Source organism: Candoia aspera, chromosome 1 (assembly GCF_035149785.1).
Source record: "Candoia aspera isolate rCanAsp1 chromosome 1, rCanAsp1.hap2, whole genome shotgun sequence".
NCBI classification, from domain to species: Eukaryota; Metazoa; Chordata; class Lepidosauria; order Squamata; family Boidae; genus Candoia; species Candoia aspera.
The window spans coordinates 128,716,325-128,743,121 of record NC_086153.1 but is presented as its reverse complement, the minus strand read 5'-3'; the positions used below and the strand labels follow the sequence as shown (position 1 = coordinate 128,743,121).

The following is a 26,797-nucleotide window of genomic DNA, read 5'->3' as shown; positions in this document are numbered from 1 at the left end:
TTTTTTAAAAAGAGAGGACTTCAATCAAAGGTTTCAGCAACAAGCCCAAGCCCTTCAATTAATGAACTATTATCCTCAGCACCTCTAATTTACACGTTAAAAGTTATTAATTTCTTCAACTAATTTAGGAAAACAATATCTTCCAATGCAACATTCCCATAATGAATTATAAAAGAGCATTACAATAATGAACCTGAAAAGTAGGTCTTTTATGCCACTAACAGAGTAATAAAAATAAACAAGGATTTATTTTGCAGCAAAGAAACACTGTGTGAAGCTGCAAAAAGGGAGAAATCTATCTAAAAGCGTATGGGTATTCTTCTGATTCTGCTGGCTTCTGAGACATTTCACACATGTTGATTGTAATGAAGTAACTTGTGATATGCGAAAGACAAAATGATGTCTTCAGCTGCCAATTTTTCAAAACAAGAAACGAAAAGCTGTAATGTATGTGCTATCCTTTTAGTGGGAAAAATAAGCAGACTGCAATGCAGAATGTTTTTCTTTAATTCAAGAAGAGGCAAGGTGAAATTTCTTCTACAACAAAACAGAGTAACTGCAAAGACAGCCACATTTGTGCTACATATTTCAAACCTATTAGCTCCTAGTTGTTGTATGTAATCAAACTCAAATCTTCTCTGTAAATTATTCACCAGAATGAATTCATGGGAAAATGTCCCCCAAAAAGAAAATCAGACAGAAAAAAATTATTTACCTCCTTCATCTTATCACTATTAACCACCATTTAAAATGTTAATACTAGTTACAATTACCTTTAGCCAAGTTTTATAAATAATATAGTACTGTATATCTAAGATGACCCTGGTACCTATCCTAGATGCATATTTAAAAATCATACACTGGTATATTTATACACAAATGGTATTGTGTGTTAATTATTAAAGCTTTCCAGCTGTGATAAACTACACGTAGAATACACATGTATCATACAGGTAGTCCTCACTTAACAACCCTAATTGGGACCAGTAACTCTGTTGCTAAGCAAAGCAGTCAAGCGAAATGTCATGTGACTGCCCTGCATAGCAATGGCAGTCCTGGCTGTGGTCGTTAAGTGAGACATCACATGACTGCAACTTGCGACTTCCTGCTGGCTTTCCCACTGACTTTGCTTGTTGGAAGCTGGCTGGGAAGGTTGCAAATGGTGATTACATGACTGCAGAACGCTGCAAATGTTGTAAATGCGCAACAGTTGCCAAGCACCCAAATTGTGATCACATCACCATGGGGATGTTGTGACCATTGTAAGTGTGAGGACTGGTCATAGGTCACTTTGTTCAGTGCTATCGTAACTTCGAACACTCAGTGAACGAATGGTCGTTAAGCGAGGACCACCTGTATGATAAAAGATGCTTTATCCAATTATAAAAGTATGAGTCGTTCTACTGCAGATTTCTCAGTAAACCTACTTTTCTACCAAAGAAAATACACAAACTCAAAGAAAGGTAAAGAGAAGGGAGAAATATTAACAAATTGCCTGTGTTGTGATTGTCATACCCAAAATAAAGTGTCCTTCCAAACATTGTTTGATTTTGGCACTCTTAAAACTATAGATCATCTAACCACATGGATTAGGAAAATTCAGTACAAAATAGAATCTAAGAGACTCCATTCTTTCTGGACATCAGCCTCCTAATAAGAATTGTATGTAATATTCTTCGGTTCTTCTTGGAATCTTGGTTAGGAAATGCTTTTCAAATGAAACTTTCTATAAAATAAACAGTGGACTTACACATAAGCTACTGACTGAATCTCACTGGTACCACACAGAGAGGTAAGATCCAAGTCTGATATACACTGGAAACTGCCATTCAAGAGGACTGAATACACACATTAAAATGTGAGAGAGAATGTGAGAGAGAACGGGTAAGAGAGAATGCTTTCTCTGACTTACTACACTAAAGCTGGTAATACGTCTTTCTAGTTTGCGGTACAGTAGTATTTCTAGAATTCTCAATCTCGTTTCAGTGTCAACTATTACCCTATTTGTTTTGATGTCAATGTGCTGTTTTGATGCTAGGCATTTCCTCAGCTTTGGCATATAAAAATAGTTTGTATTCAACCCCAGCCCCTGTCTTCTGTTTGTCGAATGAAGCAGAACAGTAGTTCCAATATCATATTAAAAATAAGAGAAGATAAAGGCTATTATTGAGTTTCATAAGGCCTCTTAATAGATACATAGATAGTTCCATGTATAATAACCCTAGAGGAATGATTACAGTATCACTTATTAATCTAAATAATAAGAAGAAACAAATCTGTATTTAGACAAAACTTTATTAAAAATTTCCACTGCAGCCTCAACTGCTTTTTCCACATCTGAGCAGACCACCACTATTAATTTCAGCATTATGTTTAATGACCTCTTATAAAACCAGATTTTGCAAAATAGGAAATCAAAGGTTGCTCGGTCATCCATCCAAACTTATAGGTCATCTCAATCACAGATGTAACTCTAGACAGCTTACAAAATGGAAAAATTAAAATAACAATAACATACAATAAAAATTACCAAGCATCCTCATTGAGAAAAGCAACAAAACAAGTCACAGAGCTGTAAAAAAAACTTATCAGGGAAGAGGATCAGAATCCACCTTGCCCCAAAGGCTGCTTACACAGACAGATCTTCACAGCTTTGTGGAACTACAGCAGAGTTGGGGTTGTATGGACTTCAGGGGAAATACTGTTCTATAAGGCATGCAAAGCCACTGAGAAGGCCCATCTCCAACATCCTGCAAGATGATACTGCTTTACCAATGGCACCTACAGCCAACCCTGCCAGATCTTACTGGATAGGCAGGGATAAACGATAAATATTCAGGCCCTAAGCTACGGAGGATTTTATAGATGACAACCAACACCTGAAATTGCACCCAGAAGTCAACTGGTAACTAGTGCAGTTTGCAAAGTAGTGGTGTTAACTGGGCAAAACAAATATGCCCATAACATCTCACACTCTGGAACAGCTGTAGCTTCTCTTTGGTCTTCAGGAGTAGCTCCATGTAGAGTGTGTTGCAGTAATCCAAACAGGAGGTGACTAAGACATGAATGACCATAAAAAGGGCCTCCCCATGCAGGCAAAGGTACAGTTGGTGTACCAGATGGATTTGTTCAAAGACCCTCCTGGCCAAAGCTGCCACTTACTCATTGAAACTCCAGCAGGACCCCCAAATTACACACAAGCTCCACTGAGGGAAATGTAAACCTACTAAGAACTAAGGTTAGCAAATTCCTATAAAGGAATCCAAAGCCACTTGGTCTTGTCAGGGTTGAACTTAAGCTTGTTACTCCTCATTCAAACCCTATTAGCCTCTAGGCAATTTGTAATGGTATGTGGGAATGACCTTGGGAGACAGGAGGAAAAGCCGCAGACCAGACAACAGTCAGACAAGTGGCAGTTGAGTCCACAGAAGGAAAAAGGGCATGGCAAACATCTCAGAAGGGACCCTCCCTAGTTTCTTGGACTGTAAAGCCAAGGGAGGAGAGATGTACTTTCAGACTTGCAAGATTTTGTTAATATAACCTTACGATAAAGTTAGAGCTAGTACTTCTGAGTGTGCTTCTTGTCTGGATTATCTTGAAAGGCTGACACATTGGGCCAGGACAACCTTGCACTACACTGCCTGTTTAGCCCAGGACTGAGATGTAAAACTGGTTATCATCTGCATATTGATGATACCAGACTAGATACCTACAGACAAGCTCAACAGGAGCTACAAGTGTGTCATGCCCTGTGAAACACTGCAAAGCCTCAGGCTGAATCTCACCAGCACCACCACCGCTGACTGAAACTGACCCCAGAGGAAAGAGAACATGTGTAACACAATGCCCCTATGATATCATCTGTAATTTACGTGCCAAGGTCACTGTCCATATTTTTGTATGACTGTTTAACAAAAAAATCAGACAACAGCTTGCATAGACTACAGAATCTTTACCAGCCTTCAAAATCACTTATACAAGCTTCACTGGAAGAAGCAGGAAAAGCCTTATTTAAAAAAGCATCGTTATAGATCTCCAACAGTATTGGGGTAAAAAATATAATACAGCAGGTCTCTAGTTTAAGAATGAGTTCTGTTCCTAAGTCTGTCCTTAAGTCAAATTTGCATGTAAGTCAGAACAGTTATTTAGCACCAGTTAGTCAAATGTTTGTCTTAGTATATAGTATATATTTTACCTTTCTATGCTTATAAAACACTTAAGAAACACTTCCAAATACACTAAAACATCTTAAACATAGTAATACACAAAGTAGTATTGTGTATTTAACCTGAAACATTATTATTAAATATTTGTTCAGCACTCATAAATGTTTTATATAATTCTGGTATCAGTTGCCTTACAAATATGTTTAAAAGTTCCTTAACTTTTTCCCCCATGTTTAAAAAGCTTTATAATTTTTTTTACCAAGGAGCATAAGCAATCATACAATGACATATATCATTGGAATTTTTACTAGTAAGCATTCATAGGCAAATATCCAGAATATTCAAATACTTCCCTGCAGGCACATTTCTCTCAGATACAGTAACTGTGTTGGAGAGCAGGTAGGGACAGTAACCAATCCAGACACACCCAAAGCTAAGATGTTAATTAAAGTGAAGTCTGTTAGGATATACAATATGCTATGAGTACAAAGAACACAATTGGTGTTATTTGGTTCAGGTACAGTGTCTGGTTCCTATTCTAAGTGAGTGTACAAATGAATACTCAACTAGAAGTTAACAAAAATAGCCTACGTGTATTTATCATAGTGCCATAAAGTATAACTAAATTCTGGGGGAAAACAATAAACTCCAGATTTTGACAGGCTCAACCCCAGATTCCATCCAAGCCAACAAAAGTCTTACCTTCCACACTCCAGAGTCAGACATATTCTAACTTCACACCACCTTCACATCCTACAGTATTTTTTCAAACCAAATACTAATAATCTTAGTTGTCTTTATGGACTTCAGGCATCAGTGAAGAGTAATTATGATGACATAATACAATGGCACAATATTCCCATATTGTAAAGGTTATTTCATTAACTGTATGACCTGGTCATATATTTATATCTTAATAGTCAGATGCAACCAATTTGTTAAACTAAATTCAAGAGACATGCCATTTATTTATGAGAAACTAGTTTTAAGCGAGCTATATGCATAGCTCTTCAGCAAAGGATCGTTACCTTGTCGTGGTGCTGGAGCTTGAGCACCTCAATGATGCCATGAGCTAAACCGTGAAGGGCCACCCAAGACAGGAAGGTCATGACAGAGAGGTCAGACTAAATGCGATCCCTGGGGAAGGTAATGGCAACCCACCCCAGTATTCTTGCCGTGAAAACTAAATGGATCAGTACAACCAGAGGTATGTCGGTATACCATTGGAAGATGAGACTCCCAGATCAGAAGATGGTGAAAATGCTACTGGGGAGGAACAGAGGATGAGCTCAACTAGCCCCAGACGTGATGACGCAGTTAGCTCAAAGCCGAAAGGACGGCTAGCGGCCGACGGTGCTGGTGGTGAACGGCGAATCCGATGTTCTAAGGATCAACACACCATTGGAACCTGGAATGTAAGATCTATGAGCCAGGGCAAATTGGATGTGGTTATTGGTGAGATGTCAAGATTAAAGATAGACATTTTGGGCATCAGTGAACTGAAATGGACTGGAATGGGCCACTTCACATCAAATGACCACCAGATCTACTACTGTGGACAAGAGGACCACAGAAGAAATGCAGTAGCCTTCATAATTAATAGTAAAGTGGCTAAAGCAGTGCTTGGATGCAATCCAAAAAATGACAGAATGGTCTCAGTTCAAAGTCAGGGCAAGCCATCTAACATCACAGTGATCCAAATATACGCCCCAACCACAGATGCTGAAGAAGCTGAAGTAGAGCAGTTCTATGAGGATCTGCAGCACCTACTGGACAACACGCCTAAAAGAGATGTTATTTTCATCACGGGAGACTGGAATGCTAAGGTGGGCAGTCAGATGACACCTGGAATTACAGGTAAGCATGGCCTGGGAGAACAAAACGAAGCAGGACGTAGGCTGATAGAATTTTGCCAAGACAACTCACTCTGCATAACAAACACTTTCTTCCAGCAACCTAAGAGACAGCTTTATACATGGACTTCACCACATGGACAACACCGAAATCAGATTGACTACATTCTTTGCAGACAAAGGTGGCGGACATCTATACAGTCGGTAAAAACAAGACCTGGAGCTGACTGTAGTTCAGCTCACGAACTTCTTATTGCACAATTTAGGATCAGACTAAAGAGATTAGGGAAGACCCACAGATCAGCTCGATATGAGCTCACTAATATTCCTAAGGAATATGCAGTGGAGGTGAAGAATAGATTTAAGGGACTGGACTTAGTAGATAGAGTCCCGGAAGAACTATGGACAGAAGTCCGCAACATTGTTCAAGAGACGGCAACAAAATACATCCCAAGAAAGAGAAAACCAAGAAGGCAAAATGGCTGTCTGCTGAGACACTAGAAGTAGCCCAAGAAAGAAGGAAAGCAAAAGGCAACAGCGATAGGGGGAGATATGCCCAATTAAGTGCAAAATTCCAGAGGTTAGCCAGAAGAGATAAGGAATTATTTTTAAACAAGCAATGCATGGAAGTGGAAGAAGACAATAAAATAGGAAGGACAAGAGATCTCTTCCAGAAAATTAGAAACATCGGAGGTAAATTCCAGGCCAAAATGGGTATGATCAAAAACAAAGATGGCAAGGACCTAACAGAAGAAGAAGAGATCAAGAAAAGGTGGCAAGAATATACGGAAGACCTGTATAGGAAGGATAACAATATCGGGGATAGCTTTGACGGTGTGGTCAGTGAGCTAGAGCCAGACATCCTGAAGAGTGAGGTTGAGTGGGCCTTAAGAAGCATTGCTAATAACAAGGCAGCAGGAGACGACGGCATCCCAGCTGAACTGTTCAAAATCTTGCAAGATGATGCTGTCAAGGTAATGCATGCTATATGCCAGCAAATTTGGAAAACACAAGAATGCCCATCAGACTGGAAAAAATCAACTTATATCCCCATACCAAAAAAGCGAAACACTAAAGAATGTTCAAACTATCAAACAGTGGCACTCATTTCACATGCCAGGAAGGTAATGCTCAAGATCCTGCAAGGTAGACTTCAGCAATTCATGGAGTGAGAATTGCCAGATGTACAAGCTGGGTTTAGAGAAGGCAGAGCAACTAGGGACCAAATTGCCAATATCCAATGGATAATGGAAAAAGCCAGGGAGTTTCAGAAAAACATCTATTTCTGTTTTATTGACTATTCTAAAGCCTTTGACTGTGTGGACCATAACAAATTGTGGCAAGTTCTTAGTGGTATGGGGATACCAAGTCATCTTGTATGCCTCCTGAGGAATCTGTATAACGACCAAGTAGCAACAGTAAGAACAGACCATGGAACAACAGACTGGTTTAAGATTGGGAAAGGAGTACGGCAGGGCTGTATACTCTCACCCTACCTATTCAACTTGTACGCAGAACACATCATGCGACATGCTGGGCTTGAGGAATCCAAGGCTGGAGTTAAAATTGCTGGAAGAAACATTAACCATCTCAGATATGCAGATGATACCACTTTGATGGCTGAAAGCAAAGAGGAACTGAGGAGCCTTATGATGAAGGTGAAAGAAGAAAGTGCAAAAGCTGGCTTGCAGCTAAACCTCAAAAAAACCAAGATTATGGCAACCAGCTTGATTGATAACTGGCAAATAGAGGGAGAAAATGTAGACGCAGTGAAAGACTTTGTATTTCTAGGTGCAAAGATTACTGCAGATGCTGACTGCAGTCAGGAAATCAGAAGACGCTTAATCCTTGGGAGAAGAGCAATGACAAATCTCGATAAAATAGTTAAGAGCAGAGACATCACACTGACAACAAAGGTCCACATAGTTAAAGCAATGGTGTTCCCCGTAGTAACATATGGCTGCGAGAGCTGGACCGTAAGGAAGGCTGAGAGAAGGAAGATAGATGCTTTGGAACTGTGGTGTTGGAGGAAAATTCTTAGAGTGCCTTGGACTGCAAGAAGATCAAACCAGTCCATACTCCAGGACATAAAGCCAGACTGCTCACTTGAGGTAAAGGCAAAGCTGAAATACTTTGGCCACATAATGAGAAGACAGGACACCCTGGAGAAGATGCTGATGCTAGGGAGAGTGGAGGGCAAAAGGAAGAGGGGCCGACCAAGGGCAAGGTGGATGGATGATATTCCAAAGGTGACGGACCCGTCCCTGGGGGAGCTGGGGGTGTTGACCACCAACAGGAAGCTCTGGTGTGGGCTGGTCCATGAAGTCACAAAGAGTCGGAAGCGACTAAATGAATAAACAACAACAATATGCATAGCTACTTTCAATATATTCAAAATTGTTCTTTCACAGCTAAGCATAATGGTGTTCTTAGGATAATGTCTGGCTAGTGGTTTACTAAAAAATTAGGAAAGTGAAGTGGGTTTTTTTTTACTTTCATGAATTCATTCTCATGTCATAAAAGTTCCATTATTTCTTAAGGTTAGGCAATACTTCCAATTCCATTTTGAAAAGGTGCTTCAGAGGGCACAGGTGTGTGAACACAGAACCTGCTGGCAACACATTCAAGCAGAATTTCCAGAACTGGGGAGCCTAAATGCCAGTGGGTGCTGCATTCATGTTTCCATGTGCTCCAAAACATATTTTCAGAATCGAACCTAAAGCACTGTACAGCCCCATTACTTGTCAGCACAAAAGCCAGGGCTGGGAATGGAAAGCTAAGTAAACATCCAAGTGGTCTAGTTTTTGTTTCGATCGCTACAATTAGCTAGTACTTACACGGGTGAAATATACACCTGACTCCTGTATTCATAAAGGGTAATAATGGACTGGCGATAGAGACACCTGTGAATTTCTCTGGAAGAAAGGAACAACTCAACACACTCAAACACCATGTCCCAACATGCAAATTTTTGTTTCTTTTAATCCATATGACTGAAGGAGGAATTAAAGCAGTCTTGCCCACTTTTGAGTGAGAGGCTCAATATTGTCAGAAATTGTTATCATTCCATTATGTCATGCTGAGTTTGCAGATTAATTATGCAAAAATCAGGCAGGTGAAGCCTATAATACAGGTTTAACTCAATTTGGTGCAGAGCCAAACCTGCCCTGCATTGCATCTGCCTACTGACTTACTGTGTCATTTTCATACTCAGGTTTTTTACTGAGTATACCTCTCCATGAGAAAACAGTAATAGCATATTTCAATAATAATAATAATAATAATAATAATAATTTAGAGAGCCAGTTTGGTGTAGCGGTTAAAGTGTCAGTCCAAAAACCGGGAGACTCTGAGTTCTAGTCCTGCCTTAGGCACAAAGCCAGCTGAGTGACCTTGGGCCAGTCACCTTCTCTCAGCCCTTCGCCGTAAGTCATCTCCAAGTGCGACCAAAGCTGTCTCCATACTAAATCCCAGCCTAAAACCAACTAAAATGGACTTAGACAATCCACTTGCTCCAGGATCCTCTTTAACTACAGTCCACTTTCTTAACAACTTTCCCTAAAAAGGGAAAGCCAGAGGTACCACCCGTGCTAGTAAAGAGTATTAGGCTTATTCCCAGAAATCCACACTGTAGCAGCAAGTAGAAAGGATTTCTATATTGCAACAAATCGTAAGTCCTCTTAAAAGAACAAACAGAATTTAAAGAGTTCTGATGGAAACCAAAGTGCAGCACAAGAAAGTCACAGGCCATCCTAATGTGATTTTTTTTGGGGGGGGAGCTTCAGAAATACAAAAATAAAAATTGCTGCAAAATTGTTGTTAAAGAAGCAACTGCCTTAACATTGTGATCTGGCCACAGTTAACTACCTTTAAGTTTTACATATTCCATGCAATATATTGGGGTGAGGGATGAGGAATCTTCTTTATCAAAAGAATATCTCCTAAATTATCTTCCATTTTATTTTGTTGCTAACAGTCTCTGGATCAAGATCCATCATTCATATTCATACATCATGCAGAGTGCCAGTTGTACTGTATGGAATCCACTTGACTCAATCTGAAATTTTGCTTCTTTCCTCAGTCTAAAAACTTTAATGTTAAGTGATCCCCTGCAGCAGAGATGTAAAAACCTGCCTATATTCAGTCAAACAAAGCTTACTAAATTTTTCTTCCTGGGCAGAGCTTTTAGTTCCCTGCTCCAAGGAAAAGCAAGAATAAGCTGCACAGTAGAAAATAGCAAGCAGAAACTTGAAGATGCACATAATCGTTGCCTTTTTCTTTTCAAATATATCCCATAGCAATCCAAGGCTTGACACTCGGTAATATTTTTCTTCCCCATTTGTAGCTAGAGGCAACTGACATGCTGCAGCAAATGTTGGCATCATTGTTTCTCCTATCCTGGAGGAATGCATTCAAGTTAGATCCTGATAGCCTACAACATGTTTTAACAATTGCCATGGTACAGAGTGTACAGCCCTTGCCTTGTGGGCTGGCATGAAACCAATGTTCCAGATCAAACCTTTGCTGTGTATGACTTGTTTGCCTTAAAGCAAGACTTAAATACATTTTGAAAACTTTCCCCACCTAAAATTCTTTGCCTTGACTTCTGCCACATTTTAATGGATCTGGCGGCTCCCACAGCTTCACAAAATCTGGGAAGCGTGATCTGCACTTCTGAATAGCTTCTCTTCCTCTACTTGGGGGAGAGCTACTGGTTCTCATCGGAAGCTAGATTTAAAGAGCCAAAGAAAGCTTCTCAATGTGGCCAAAAGTCTTTGAACTGATCTCTCATCTTCTCAATATAATTGCAAATCTATCCTCAATCTCTGAATTGGGGTTTTTATTATTTGTTTACCACTGTAGATGACATTCCCACCTTCTTCAATAGCCTTCCTGTAATCTCCAGCTAAGTCTAGTACACAATAGACCAGGTGTGCTTGCTACTAGCCAGTTTATTATAAGACATATCTTCTTGCCTGTGCACTTCCAATTTTCTTTTCTCTTAATTGCTACCCAATACTTTCATGGCTGGTATTTATTGTTTTCATATGGTTTTCCTCACTGCTGGCTCAAACATTTCACAAGAACTGGTGAAATGCTCTCCTGGGTAAACAAGACATATGCCATTCCATATTCATGAGCATATGTGCATTTCTACAATGCACATAAAACCTCTTCAAATTTCCTGCATACAGATTTCATCCTCAAGTGAAAGGAATAGTGAGTAAGCTCAAGTATGAGTAATAGTATTTTTCTGCATTCAATCCTTCTTAGCTTAGCTTTTTCTTTTACTACCTTACCCTTATGCTTTTTTTTGGAGGGGGGGGATCCAACCTACTGCTATGCCCTCACCCTATTAACAATATTTATTATAAACATGGCTATGAGGATGGTATTCTAATTTATTTATTTATTTAATTTGTACACATACACACACCCGATTACTGATTGCATTTGGAAATGTTACACTGGCATGTATCTTTTCAAAATGAATACTTATTTATTTAACAAATTTTAAGCCATTATGGCTGTGAAGAAATATGGAAATTTTAAAAGGGTGAATGCTCTGTTTTGCTAAGCTGAAGGAGGAGCAGATCAGTAAAGGAGTACAGGGCCTGGGCCCAGAACATTATTCTATTTGAGCCCAACTTTTAATTGTATTTATTTACAAATTTTATATACCACTAAACTTCTCAAAGACTCCTAGGGTTTCCAGTATTAAAGTTAAAATATCAGTAAAAACAAAGAGATAAAATTAATCAACTGATAAAACTATCACCAATTCTAGTATTTATAAGCCAAGTAACAGTTCTCTAAAATTAAACACCCTGGAGAAAAGCTCTATCTTAACCTACTTTCTGAAAACCAACACAGATGGTGCTGGTCAAATCTCTGGTGTAATTTTTTTGCCCAATGACAGAGCTATCACCAAAAAAACCCCACCTGTCTCCTGCCCCCCCCCGAACTTCATATATAGGGGGAACCCTTAATATCCCTACATTAGACGTGCAGACAGAATTGGTTTGTTCTATTTAAAGAAGACTGTGCTGGAGACATCTAGGAGCCAAGCCAAAAAGTGCTTTGTAGATCAAAATCAACACTTTGAATTGTATTCAGAAACCTACTGGAAGATAATTCAGCATCCACAGAGTTAAATGGTTGTAGAGGACAATTCATTTTACACTAACTGTAACTTCAGAATAGCCTTCAGAGGCAGAACCCTGTAGAACCCATAATAGTAGTCTATCCTAGAGTTGATGAGGGCATGAGTTACTGTTGTATGGGCCTCTCACTTCAAGAGGGGCACCACTGGTGAACAAGCCAAATTTGGTTGGACCAATTCAGGGAAGTCATGGGGATTGATGGCTATTAGCCTTGATGGCAGTGTGAGTGCTTCTGAAGACCATCTGCTAGGAGACTAGTGGGCTTCCTTGTACAGTTGGCTGGCTTCTGTGAGAACAGACTGCTGGACTAGAAGGGCAGGGCACTTCTTATGCTTTAATGGCTTCTTAGACATCACCTTCACCTGCCTATCTGGCGGCAGCCTTAAGTCTACGATAACCCCCAAGTCATGGATTTGCTCCTTCAGGGAAGTGCAACCTCGTTCTGACACAACCTGGAACTGACAGAAAACTAGATATATGGGGACTCAAATTCAGCTTGCTTCTTCCCATTCAGTCTCTCACAAACACCAAGTCAAAACTTCTTCCACATATCTGGTTCAGTCTAAGGAGTAGATGCATAGTCGATGCAAACATCAGCTGGTAACACTTCACCTCAAACTGGTGGAACGATCTTTTCCAATTACTTCATGTAGAGGATAAAAAGCAAAGGAGAGAGAGATGAATCCTGCCTACCCTACAAGGGAGAGACCACTAATGCAAGCTGTCTTCCCTCTCCCTGCTGACAGGGCAGCCCACTTAGGAAGGAATGGAACCATTGTAATACTGTGTTCCCTACTCCCACTTTTCACAAGCAATCCAGAAGGCTACCACAATTGATGGTATTTATGAGTTCTAAGAGGATCAGAGGAACACCCCTCCCAATAATCAAGGTCCCAATGAAAGTCAATAACCAACATTCTGTGATTCATGCCTGTATTCGTGTAGGTGGAGCTTACCTAATTTTTCTCGGTTGTACTCAAATATCTTCTGCAAACATTTTCTGTATGCTGGCAGTTCTATACACATTTACCAAGAAATAATCTCACTTATTTCTGAGGAGACACCCATACAATTGAATTTGCTCTTCAATACCAGGATGATTTGAATTGAAACAACAAGATAAAGGAATTCAGAGCGAGGTACAATAACGTTTTGCTTGATTAAAATTGTATGCTGCCTGAAGCTATATGGTCTTTTTGTATTTTGTTACAATGTAGTAGCACAGCTCCTTACTTTAATTTCACTGAATACTATGTTGAAATGGGATCATTATCTTTAGAGTACACACATTCCTAAGAGGAATCCAAGTTGTGTCAACAAATTATATACAAACATTAAAATGACCTTCTAGTTATTGTCAATTCTAGAAGCTTTACCCTAGTTTAATTTATTTTGTAATCTTTTTAAAACATCAGGATGCAGTCCTACAATCTCACTGATTTCTGAGGAAACATACATAAGATTGTATTTGCTCTTCAAGAATGTAAATTAAAATGACAAAACAAAGGAAAAAGCTCACACAGAAATGCATTTTAACATTTTTGGAAGGAAGCTGCATTTTGTCTTTTCCTACTCCATCTCAATCAAGGATTTAGGATAGGACAGAATTGTAACACCGCACCCAAACAAAATTACATAAAATGATTGAATTGAATGCTACCAATAACCTGCTGCTCCAGTTCAACAGGCACAGATACAGCCATTACCTGATTCCAATACCAGAACACCCAAAGCGACAGCTTATAAATGTCTTACCATATCGAAACCACTTTAGTCACTGCCCAACTACATCTACTTGGGCTTGATGCACTTTTGATACTCCCCACTTCATTCTGACAATAAAAATTGGCATCTTTTAACTATTTTTGTCTTGTTGTGCAACCTTCTTATATTTTTGAATGTATATCATAGCCAGGTATACATATATCTAAAACTCTTGTATCTGAAACCTTTAACTGGGCGAAATGGTGTGTTGTAGGGCAACAATTTTTGAACCATGGTACCTCAACTGGGCTAACTTACAGAATACGTCCAAAATCTGGGTACCATGACTCCCATGGAATTGAACTCAGGCAAATTTTATAAAACATTTTATGTGGTGGATTTCGAGGCTGCCACTGGTTCTCAGAAAAGAGAGCGCGCATTCCAAGGAGATAAGAGGACTCAGAGTCTAGAGAGCCTTGGCAGAGAGTCAAAGAGAGTTAGAGTAGCCCTGCCCTAGAGTCTCCTAGGTTATATCCACTTAGGTTAGTTAGGATAGCTTTAGTATGGCAAGAGTCTGTCTGTATGGTGAAAGCAATAAAGAACTGAACTTTGGAATACACTGACTTGCCATTGTTCTTGGGCTAGGCCTGACATCTTATGACATAAAAATTATCATAAAACATTTTATGACATAATACAAAATGTCATAAAACATTTCCTGTGGTCAACTCCTGATGTTTGACTGGGCTATACAGTTCAACATTGGCTATTTTCAAGGCAGATACATCTCTGAATGTCTCCCTGATTTTTTAAGAACTTTTCCAGTGAAGGGAGTACATTAGAATGTTGAAGACACTGAGGAATCTGGTAAGGAAATATATCTGAAACAATGACCCAACAGGTCATGAGTTGTCTAGTTAATCATATAACTCTTACATGTTCTTTTGTCCTACCACCAGTCAGCCACAAGACTTTGTTGCTCCTTGTGCTTATGCAAAAATATTATGGAACTCTGCGACTTCCAGTTTCTGAGACAGGTTACAGGCTTTTTTCAAACTCCAACCTTTTATAAAAGATTTCCCTTACTTCAGGTGTGGAGGTGCTGCTGTTGCTTATACTATCAGGGCTAAGTGACACAGTGATGTCTGCTTACTGTCACTTAGGCTGAACTTCAGATAGTACCATAAAACCTTCTCCCTAGATAAAAAACATACATGATGTATGGTAGCAATTTGATAATTTACGGTTGCTGTTCTACCAGTGACTTAATTTTCCCTAAAACATTTGGTGTAAATTTCTATCCTGCCTTTATCAAATCAGTAACTTTACTACAATCAATCAGGGAGATAAAATAAATAACTAGTTCAGGAAGGAACTTCTGTTGGCTTAAGCAATAAAAATAGCCCCACTATCATATAACAGTTTTCTGGAAGGTCTTATATACTTTTTATATATGTAATCTAAATATATACAGAAAAATCAGAATGAAAAAAGACAGGCTAAATGAAGAACACATTTATTCAAAGATCCACTATCTAATGCATTAAACACATATGAGGCAAACTTAATTCATTCATAGTCTAAACTTAAATGCCAAGTCTTGCAGTTCTTCTGCAAAGCAACCATTACAAGGACAAAGAGAAAGTCATGTAGAGATCCATAAATGTTAACTTGTTTCAACTCTTCTGCTTCTTCCATTCATTATAAAAAAAAAGTGTTGGCTGCTTGTTCCCCCATACCAAAACACTTAGCAAGCTACCAGTATTTTAAAAGTTTCTCACATCTGGGAACATGATCTCTGTTATCCTGTCATCTGATGACGAGGAAAGAGCTACTGTGATCCCAGCTTCAAGGAATGTCTTCAGTTCCCATAAAGGACAATCTTTAACCGGGAGCTATGTTTATCCCTATTAAAAACCACAAAAAAGATTTTTAGAGGTCACTTGATCCTGACAACCCAATGTTCTCAACTACTGAACATTCTTTTAGCTGCCCCTCTGGCTTCTGAGATTTCATCAGACATTGCTCAAAAATTCTCAAACATACCTCTAAAGACACTGAATCTTGCTTTAAAAATGCATAAATAAAATTGAAATCTGAGTTTCTTAAGAAACAAACTACAGTGAAACCTTGATTCAATTCACCCATATTTAGCAGATGTTGAATGCAACAGACCGAACTTCTATCCAGACACACACACTCCGAAACAACAGACAATTTTCTCTGCATCTCAAATAGTATAAACAAAGCAGTTAACATAAATATCAGTAAAAACAGTAAATCACTGCTATGTCATACTTTCTTATTTAATGGACATTTAGGTGTAACAGATGTCTTCTGCCCCAGATGGTCATTAAAATGAGTCAAATATCTCCACATTATACAATTTTAGATATTTTTTGCTGAGTCTTCGACCCAAGTTTGGACAATAATATCAAGGTCCAGGAAGGCAAATTCTAAATAATGTAACCCATGAGATACAACATCACAGACCTGAAGAAGACTGATGTGATGGAATGTGTCCCTGAGGAGAGCTTGGAGAGAAGAGAGCACATTCCAGGCTGATAAACGTTCTTACAGCTTGGAGAGTGTTGGGGGGGCGAGGAAGAAAGTTAGACTAGCCCTGCCTTAGATTCCCAAGAGTATTTTTCCCTTTAGCTCAGTTAAGGAACCTTTAGTTTGGCAAGATACCGTATACGGTAGAAACAATAAATGGAACTAGAGTTGCAAACTCCAACTCAGCGTGGTTTTCTTCGCAAGTTACCCTGACAATTACCTCCTTGATTCAAAAAGAAAACCATTTTCTAACCAGCTATAATGTAAGCAGTCAGAGAACGCATACTTTACCAAACAGACCTCAGGTTGCAATGATAAATCTTTGCAAATTTCTAATTCCTCAGAATAATTAACTCCACATACATTCTTAACAAAAGTGCAAATACCTGTATTTATGAATGATGGCATTAAACAATTTCCCATCTCGCCAACAAGTAGTGAAATTTTCACAACGAATTCCAGAATAACCTTCTGTTATCTGTTGTGTCCAAAGAAGCAATCGCTCTTTAGCAGACATATCCTCTGACTCTCCAGTAACATGGATATCAGAAATCTGTGTGAAAATAGGATAAATCAATCAAATTAATAGAGAATAAAATTACTAATAGCAATACAATCAGCTGTACCTGTCCTGACAAGCAGGAACCACGCTGAGACGAGGAATAGGTCTCTAGTGTTTTATTACTGCTACAGTAGACAGAAAATCCTACCAAACTGAAGAAGCGTGAGAAAACCCATATAGATAAACTCCAAAAGTCAAGGTGGGTCTGTTCCATGTATCTTTGAATGACAGCTCAAATTCTCTCTACTACGCATGCGTTTCCCCCCTGGATAGGGGCCCCCTCCTGCTCACCATCAGTGCTCATGACAGTACCTCATGTTTTTCCCACTCTACTATTATTACTCTCCATCATTACTGCTGAAACTGTCAAGTGAAGTCCAAGTGCAATCTTGGTCTTTTTGGGCAAAATCTCCAAATAGCACAGATACCTCAGCAGGAAGTCCTGTAATGTTGCTAAATTTATTCAAATGCCTCTACTCAACCACAGACACACTCTCCTCGTTTAGCAACAAAATTCCATTCCAGCAACCAGGTCATTAAGCACAAGAGAGAGAGAGAGACAGAGACAGAGACAGAGACAGAGACAGAGACAGAGACACTGTGAAGGTTACTGGTTGCTGCCGACTCATTCAGATAAAGTTCTCTTGTACAGCTATGCCAGCGTTACTCTCAATCTGGCTTGTGTTGTTGTCAGGCGCACTAAATTTGTCATAAATGCACGCATTGGTCAAAAAATGATTTTTTTATTACCATTTATTACTGTTGTATTTGTAAATGGTCAGTAACTGAGGTAGTCACTAAACAAGGAATGGTATACTAGGGAAATGTACTAGTTCAGACCTATCCCTGGGTGGCCTGTGCCACCAGAAGTCACTGGGAATTGAGTGGCACATTAATTATTATTATCATTATTATTACCATATGGACCCTAAGCTGATGACTCATTAGATGGAAAGCACAATGAAATCCTCATACTGTTGGGACCCTTAATTTAAGAGAATAATTAAGGTAAAATACATTAGAGCATAAGAGCAAACAATAACAAGCAGCAGTAGGCCTAAAGAATTGACTGGAATGTTATCTTGTGAGAGCAAGGCAATAGGAACAATGCCAACATCATGTGTTAATAGAAAGTAGAAAAAAAAATTGGGTGGTAATTTTCTGTCCTGTTAGAAAAGCCAGGGTGAACCGCTACCCCTACCCCTCACCACTAATGTTGTTATAGAACCTTTAGATGATAGTGGGAGAATTTCATTAATTTCTATGGTTGAAATGAAGTTCTTTGAAGATGAAAGAAGAAGAGATTCTAAAATATGTAGCTAAGAAATGGTTCATTTGTCTGAAGAGATTTTACTACTTTAAAATATTCAAGAGGATTTCTTGTTGGACAATCAGACCACTTCAAAGCCTTCCTGCCTGCAGAGGCTCACAGAGCGGGAGGAAATTTAGATTAGAATATTTTTTAAGTTTTACCTTTTTATTTGCTAAGTGACAGTACTTAGATGACTAGTCGATCTCAGATCAGATTTGGTTATTACTTGGGTGGAAGATTACTTAGAAATTTAGGGTTGAAGGCTAGAACTGACAAATTGCAAAAGCAACCCAGAAAAAGACAAGGGCAAATCATTTCTGGACTGATGCCAAGATGGTTGTATGTGTAAGTCATCAGAAGTCAAACATCCCTTAAAGGAGGTTTACTTTTACTTTTATATGTACAGGGAGATATAAGTTCTGATAAACATCAAAAGTGAACAACAACAACAAAAATCCCTTCATCTCCCACACTCCACATCTTGTATTTGGAAATACGCAATCTTTGCCGTAGGAAGAATGATCAAAAAGAGGATGTCTGAATTAGTTTTGGAGAGCCAGTTTGAAGTTAAGGCACCAGGCCAGAAACTGGGAGACCATGAGTTCTAGTCCCACCTTAGGCACGAAGCCAGCTGGGGGACCCTGGGTCAGTCACTCTCTCTCAGCCCTAGGAAGCAGGCAAGGGCAAACAGCTACAGTAGTCCTAGGGTTACGACCATTCGTTCAGCAACCATTTGAGGTTACAACAGCACTGAACGAAGGGACTTATGACCCATGCCCAAAGTTACAGCCATTGCAGTGCCCCCACAGTCACGTGATCAAAATTCGGGTGCTTGGCAGCCTGCCCACACTTATGACTGCAGGGACGCTTCAATTCCCCCACCCGCCTATCTCCCCCCATCTATGCCATTTTGCCGCCCTGCACTCCACCACCCTTTGCAAAAAACTTCTGGGCAGGGCAGGGCTTCGCATTTCAAAAAAAAGAAAAAGCCAAAAGCAGGGAAGGGAAAGGGGCTTTTTGGCATGCTGCGGCTCAGGGGCTGTTTTGGGCTTTTCTTTTCTTTTTTTGCAGCACAAAGCCTGGCAACCAGGTCGGGCACATCTCATCAGCAGCGGGAGCAAGAAGACAGCAAAGGTCAGCTGGGGTGGTGGAGCGCAGGATGACAGGGGTCTCAAAGTGCAGGGTGGCAACTGCAGCTGGGACTGGGCTGGGGCGGCTGCGGCTTCCCAGGGCATGGCAAGCAGCCCCAGAGCCCCACGGTTCTCAGGCTGCTTGCCACCCTGCAAGGCAGGGTGCAAGACGGTCAAAAGGGCAGAGATGGGGGGAGACAGGTGGGTGGGGAGAGTTGCAGTCCATCCCTTACCTTAATGAGGCTCAGGGCTAGGACGGACCAAGCTTGGAATGGCTTGGATTGGGGTGGGTACTTGCATAACAACCTGTGATTCTCAGTTAACGATGGCAACTGGAAGTGCCAGGATTGTGGTCGCTAAGCAATGCGGTCAGGTGATGTCTCGCTTTACGACCACATCACTAAGCAATGGAAATTCCGGTCCCAACTGTCATAAATCAAGGACTACCTGTACTGAAATCTTGCCAAGAAAATTGCAGGGAGTTGTCTAGGCAATTGTGTGGAGTCAAAAATGACTTGAAAGCACCAAAACAAAAAGAAAACAGTTTTCATCTGAATGTCAGCATGTTACACTCCTATCTATACATTCACCAAAGAAAGCCAGCAATTAATATTGTAGTGTTCTTCCTAATCTCCTATCAGCCCCCTTAGCCATATAAATCAATGGAAATTAAAATCCCTTGAACATTAACACTTTCAAAATCAAAAGCACTGAAACGCCAAGATTAGAGATGCCTAAAGTTATACTTTAGGAGAGCTTATTAAAACAATGTACTCAACTAGACCACATGTGTATTCTACAAGAAGGTATACACACTTTCATTTATACTTTTCAATATAATTAACAGCAAAATTTTCCCATGTTCTGACAAAAACTGAACTGAAAGAATTAAGCTTCTTTACTGCTCAATGCAATAAGAAATAGATTAAACCTTTGGCCTACTTTAAAGCTGAATGACTTTCAACAACTGTGTACATTGGAAACAACACAGCAGAACGAGAGCACATTCGCCTCCTCTCCAAAAGGGACTTTTTTGGAGGCAGCAGAATTCTCAGGACTGTCAGTTACATCTGCACTGACTCATAGAAATGGCATGTGCCAGCAACACAAACAAAGTGAAGGAGAACAAAATCTTATTTTAAATTGCAGTTGCTAAAGATTTACTAAGGTTCCAAGCCCAGACTCACAAAGTGGACTGCACCTCCATATGTCTCTAAACTACCCTTTTCCCTGACACCTAGTCTTCAATGCACAGGGGTCATCTTTTATCTTCTTTCATTCAGTGGAGGATATGATCATCTGAACCTTGTGTAACCAGAGCCAGGTCTTCCACCACTGACAAACAGCAAATGGAAATGTGAGAGAATCACATTATACCATTTTGCTTCACAGGAAGAAAAGCCATTACTCTCTTTCTACCTCTAGAATTCTTACATCTTTGCAAATCATTATCTGTCCAAAACAATGCTCCGAGCTAGGGGAGGGAAGCTGGGTGAGGAATTAAAGCCTAGCTTTTCTTTCCCCTTCCTCTCCAGTCCCACAGACCTATGGGAGAGAAGGAAATATGTCTTTGAACAATTGGTTAGATTAGAAAATTTAAATAAAGCCCCTGCTTTCTGCTGATATACAGGATTGCTTGAGCTAACTCTCTCCCCTTCCTCAACTCTTCAAACCTCACAACAATAAAACTGAAAATTAATTCTGCTGCGCAGACAATCCTTTATAAAATTCTTTCTGATTCTTTAAGGTAATCTTTCTCCTAGCTTACTTATTGGGAGCTAGGCCTATGAGAGGGATTTGAAAAGGATCCTGTTCTTTCAACAAGCATGATTCCGATAAGCTACTTGAAATGTTGAATTTTTTCCCATGGAAATCTGGGAGGCATGTGATTAAATTATAACCTTAAGGACAGCAATAATAACTCATACATTGTGTAGCACTGTCATACAGAAAGCTCTTAAACACAGAGAAAAATTTCCTAATGGCAATAGCTGTTCAACAGTGCAGCAGACTGCTTTGGGAAGTGATGGACTCTCATTTGCAGAGGTGTTTAAACAGAAACTAGAAGGCCACCCACTGGGGATGCTGGGCAGGACAGTGGACTTTGTGATCTCCAAAATTCCTTCCAACCTTTACATTCTGTGATTTTAATTTTATAATCCATCCTGACATATCCTGAAGCAAAAGAATAAAAAAAGCATGTTTCTCTCACTTGCAGTAAAATACTGTACAAGTTCCTAATAGACACTGTTGAGAAGGGACAAACATTCAGGAAGTGTTTTGCAACCCAGAGGTATCTGAAGGGTAGTTTAAACAGGGTAATAAATCTTTGCTATTTGATCAGTCCATCATAAACGATGCACTAATTTACTGCTGCCAACTGAGACAGGATTCAAAGGTTAAGGATTAAGTCACATGGAAAAGATTCAGCTCAGTTCTTCTGAGCAAAGTTCAGAAGGAATGGCCATTTACTATTCTTTAGAAAGGCCAAGGCCCAAGATATTTACCTTGGAGGAAAAGACCATGCTAAAAGAGATATATAGTCTGAAACACAGAAATGTGTATTACTGAAAAAGTGGGTGTTTTTTTTCTTTTTTCTTTTGGTTATGTCCATACAAGAACAGGGGTATTTCCCACCTTGGAATTAGATACATGTAATGAAGTACATTTAATACAGGAAGTATATTTAATACAGTGTAAAAAAATGTGTATAAAGGCTAACAATACAGGAATAATTGAATGAGCACATTTGAAGAAAAAATGGTGATGTACCACAAAGGAAGAAAAGCCTGCGCTTTGTATTATCCCACAAATGGAAGTCTGACAGAGAGGAAAAAAACTTATTCTATTAGCATACTGTTGGCAAATTTAACAAAAAACTCTCATTTAAACATTTATCTTGGGAACCAAAACCCTAGTCTTTCTTTCACGTATAAGTTATGTATGACAGCAAGCCCTGCCTGCTACTCTACTTTCATATGAAGTGATGAAGCTTAATGGGAATGATAATAACAGCATAGCCAAAATCCCCTCTAAGCTGAAACTTACACAAATTTGGAATGTACATCTTTTGCACTGTACTCACCCTTACGTAAAACAATGCATCCAATCAGCTCACTGCAAAGAACTCAGCTGAAAGATATCCCAGGTATAACAGAGGTAAATATTTTTAAGAGGGCTCTTCTCAAAATTATTCATTTTATGTCATTTTTCAAAATAAAAAAGCAATGGAACTGTTGTCCCAAATCTCAGCAAAACACTACAGTTATGATTCATAATTTGATGGAATGTTCAGTATGCAAGAGCCAACATATGTTTTGCTAACCCAAATTAAATACTCCTCAAGTCTTTGTTCTTTTCTACTTTTGCCTGTCAATTTATACTGTGTTAATTCTGTAGAATATTTACCTTGTTCCTGTTGTGTAAAATGGTATAAGCTGCATTTTCCACTGAAAAAGGCAAAGATTCAGAATTACAGAACATTTGTTGTGGACATCTCTGAGTGTGAAGTTCCAAATGATGCAAACTGTATTTGTTTTTCCATTCTGATGCATCCCCCACAGTTCTAAAATGATCTTTGTTTAATGCATTTTCTCCACACTGTTTGCTTGAATTACACTCTTTTTTCAAATGAACCAGTTCTCCATTTTTCTGAAATGCTAACTGTCTTGGGATCCCATCACAAAAACATTCCTTCTCTTTTTCTGGATTTATCCCTATTTCTTTCAGCAATATTTTTCCTTTTACTTCTGCCTTACCAACACTTCCTTTATAAGCAGCATCTCTGGTGCACGGATCACAGATGGCCTCAGTCAATAGCTCTGCTTTAAGAAGATCAACCGCAACTTTGCTACTCACAAGCAGATCAGTTCTTTCCACCAGAGTCTTCTGTGCAGCGGACTTATCCAGTGGCACTTCCCTGGAATATTTTGCTCCCTCTGTAGAATTCTTTGTTTTGCTTTGCTCTTTTCCACTTTTTTCTTTACTCTTTTCAGTGGGTTTTTCATCCTGCTTCCTTCGTGAACTTCTCCTTAAGAACTTTTTTCCAGAAGACTCTTTTGGAGGACTTAAAGGAGCTCTCGCAGGATCCAAACTCTTTTCTTCTCTGTCAGTCCTGACACATCCACAGAGATTCCCCATTTGGTTCAGAGCGTCTCACAGCTACACAGATGCTGCTGTTTCATTAGGCTGACATGAGCAAAAATAATTTCCGGATAGAGATACAGACTTTCAGCTAATAGCCTGACTAACTTTTAGCCTGCAACCCCATCCTCAGGATGTAGCCATCTTGCTTATGAGAAATGCATACGTAATAAATGTTGTGGCACTCTGCCCAGGCTGGGCCTGTGTCTGATTAGACACTAAGGCTTATTTCTGGCCACCAATCCTCTTAAGCAAACATCACAGCCTCAGCACTAAACTGGAATGCCAACAGCATTCTGCAGAAATAACATAGCATATATTAGCAATAAAAAGCCTTGTGTAGATTTGAACTTTATCTCACTACCAGCTGAAACAAAAAGCCAAAACCAGTTTAAAACTCTCTAACCAGCATTTGAGAGCAAATTCCACCAGGCATGAAGACTTGATTCAAAAGACAATTTATAAAATCTGGTCACCAGTTATAATGTGAGATGATAATAGAATTTTCCCTCAAAAGAATAAAAATTGTGAGGATTAAGAAAGTACTACAGTTCAAACAAAAATATTTTAATAACTGTCCTTGGTCAAAGCTACTCAAGAAAATAACATCATATATGAGGTTTGGAAAATTAGCTGTATCCTGAGAGTGTTTCAGCACACTGCATATGCCTCCTTGTTGATGGATTGGGCAACAGTATGTTGCCTGGCAAGGTACTCTCTAGATTAGAGGTCCTAACTTGCATGGAATAATGTGAGTGTGTTTGGGGCATGTCAGGAGAAACGTAACAGTAAGTTGAATGCAGCAAAATGGGGTAGCTAACTGTGTATGATAAAACAGGTAGAGCTAGATATAAGAACGAATGGGTGTTGAATGAATGTGGATTGAATAAAAACTTGAGTGACCAGTACAAAAGAAGAACACTGAATTGGTTTGGTCATATAGAGAGTATAAATGAGGAACAAACCACACAATATATGAAGGAAGAGTGAATGGGTCAAGGGGAAAAGGAAGACTGAGAAAGTAATAGTTGGATCAAGTTGATGAAATCCATGAATAGACAGGTGAGAAGTTAAAGAACAAAAGGCAATGAATGAAGTGCTATATGAACATAGTGAAAACAAGAATGGTTTATGAGAACAGAATGGAAAGGCATAAGGAAGGTGTTGGTGTAAACTACTTTTAACTATGTTTCTTTTTCCTTTCTCTTATCTGACTGCTCATATTTCATTAAACCATAGAAAGCTGAAGTTCTTATACCTGTCATCTTGGAGTCATGCACATGCATGTAAGAACTCATGGGCACTTTTTTAGACTTGAAAACAAGAAAAATTTGGGGAACTCTTGATTACTTTTTAAGACAAATTAAGAGCTCATTGCCTTTGTTGAAGCAATCTGGTTACAGAGGCTTGTAACTCCCTGTTGTGTAGTACACTCAATTGCTGTGAGCTCATCCTTTTCATAGAGAATTACTGGATTTTATATTTATGAAGAAATGACATAAACAGCTACAAATTGAGCAGAGAAAATAATTTCTTGCTCAAAACCAAAGAAGTTTATAGAATTAAATCATATTAGAGGATCTGTAAGAATTTGATTTATAAATCTCTGTGCAGACTTCTCCTGTGTCTTCTAACTTTTCTTTCTTTGCATGTTGTCTGTGATCTCCAGCTAGTTTTATACATACGTACATATAAACTTAAGTACCCATCACACTGTTCCTTTTTGAGGTAAACAGTGTTACAGAGCACAGAAAAAGGTAAAGAATGGTAAATCAAAGAAATATGAGCAGTATTTATGAGCAAACAACCTACAATTAATTATGAGCTGTATACCACACAATGCTGCAGAGAATTCTCATACACAATATCCTGAACAAATGTTAAATAGTAAATACAAGATTGCCATAATAGTGAGAGCCCAGTCAGAAGAATAGTCAGCATCCATATGGTCAACAAGTTGTTTGAATCATTCCTTACTAGAACAACCATAATTTACAACTTTCATTAGGAAATCAAATTCATGTGGAGTGAAAGTGGAGCCCAAAATATTATTTATGTTTATTTTTGTCACCTTAAGAGTTACATGCATAGGAAGAAAGAACCAGAAGAAGCAAAGTAATTAGAACTGGAATACTCCAATGTACAACTTAGGAAACAAACATGGAATCCTGATGGCCCCTTACATTTGATATGTTTGCTCTTTGTGGGGAAGCATAAATCTTCTGGTTGGGTCATTTTTGAAAACAAAAAAAATATCAATCTTCTGCATATCAGTAACTACACACAACTATCTGGCCAGAGGACATAAGCAGAGATACCCAGCAATTTAAAGTAGCCAGCATGAATCTGTCAAGAATTTTCGGTCCTTACCCACCAACTGGAAATTAATGGTATTAGCCTGAATGTAATATTTTAAGCTGTGAAAAGTAAACCAGTATAAGATTATAAGTGGCCATCAGACTGGAACTGACTTTTTAATCAACAATAAGCAGTGATATACAGAATTTTCAGTTCTTACATTACAAAGCAAGTAAGAAATCCAAGGAACACAGATTTCATATGGCCCCGGTTTGCTCTCTAAGTATCTCTGGCAAGCTTCATCCCATTTCTCCTTGCACCCCATCAATTAACCTTCACCTGGAAATCAGACAAAAGATTATTTTCCTGAAGTGCCTGATAAGGACCTCATTTGGGATCTCTTAGGGCATCCCAATGCTGTATGTGCACGTCTAGTTTATCACTGGCTGCTCCATATGCTTCATCAGAAAAAAAGTTACCCATCCTGTTCTCATTACATTAAAAAATGAATTATAAAAATGTGTAACATGGGAGTTGATCTCTTGAAGCCATGACCCTACCAATTTGGTGGATTGCAAGCCCGTAAGAATAACCATCCCTTCTGTAATGTAGAAGCTGTTCTTATATCAATATGCATCAGTGAAAATCGTCTGTCAAATTCAACACCCACTCACATAAAATATGGTCTTATACTTCTGGATGCTCTCTGATTAGATGTCTCATCTACACCATAACATGTAGCATTCCAATGTATTATGTGGGTGAACAGCCCTCAAAATTCACCATTGTTGTTCAGTGTAATTTACAAAATGCGTAATGAAAAAAAAATGAGGCCCAAATATCCACTAAAGTAATATTGTAAATATCTTGGGCCTTCCAGCACACACCTACTTTTCTATGTAATAGCAG

At 39.1% G+C, this 26,797-nt stretch overlaps 1 protein-coding gene across 1 annotated transcript in view; it reads right to left on the bottom strand.

Annotated features, from left to right (window-relative positions):
• The window catches only part of DST (dystonin), a 353,259-nt gene that overhangs the window by 197,027 nt on the left and 129,435 nt on the right, over nucleotides 1-26,797 (bottom strand). The window contains exon 9 of the mRNA XM_063313467.1: nucleotides 16,830-16,996. Within this exon, the coding sequence (XP_063169537.1) occupies nucleotides 16,830-16,996 (167 nt within the window). The remainder of the gene's footprint in view (nucleotides 1-16,829; nucleotides 16,997-26,797) is intronic.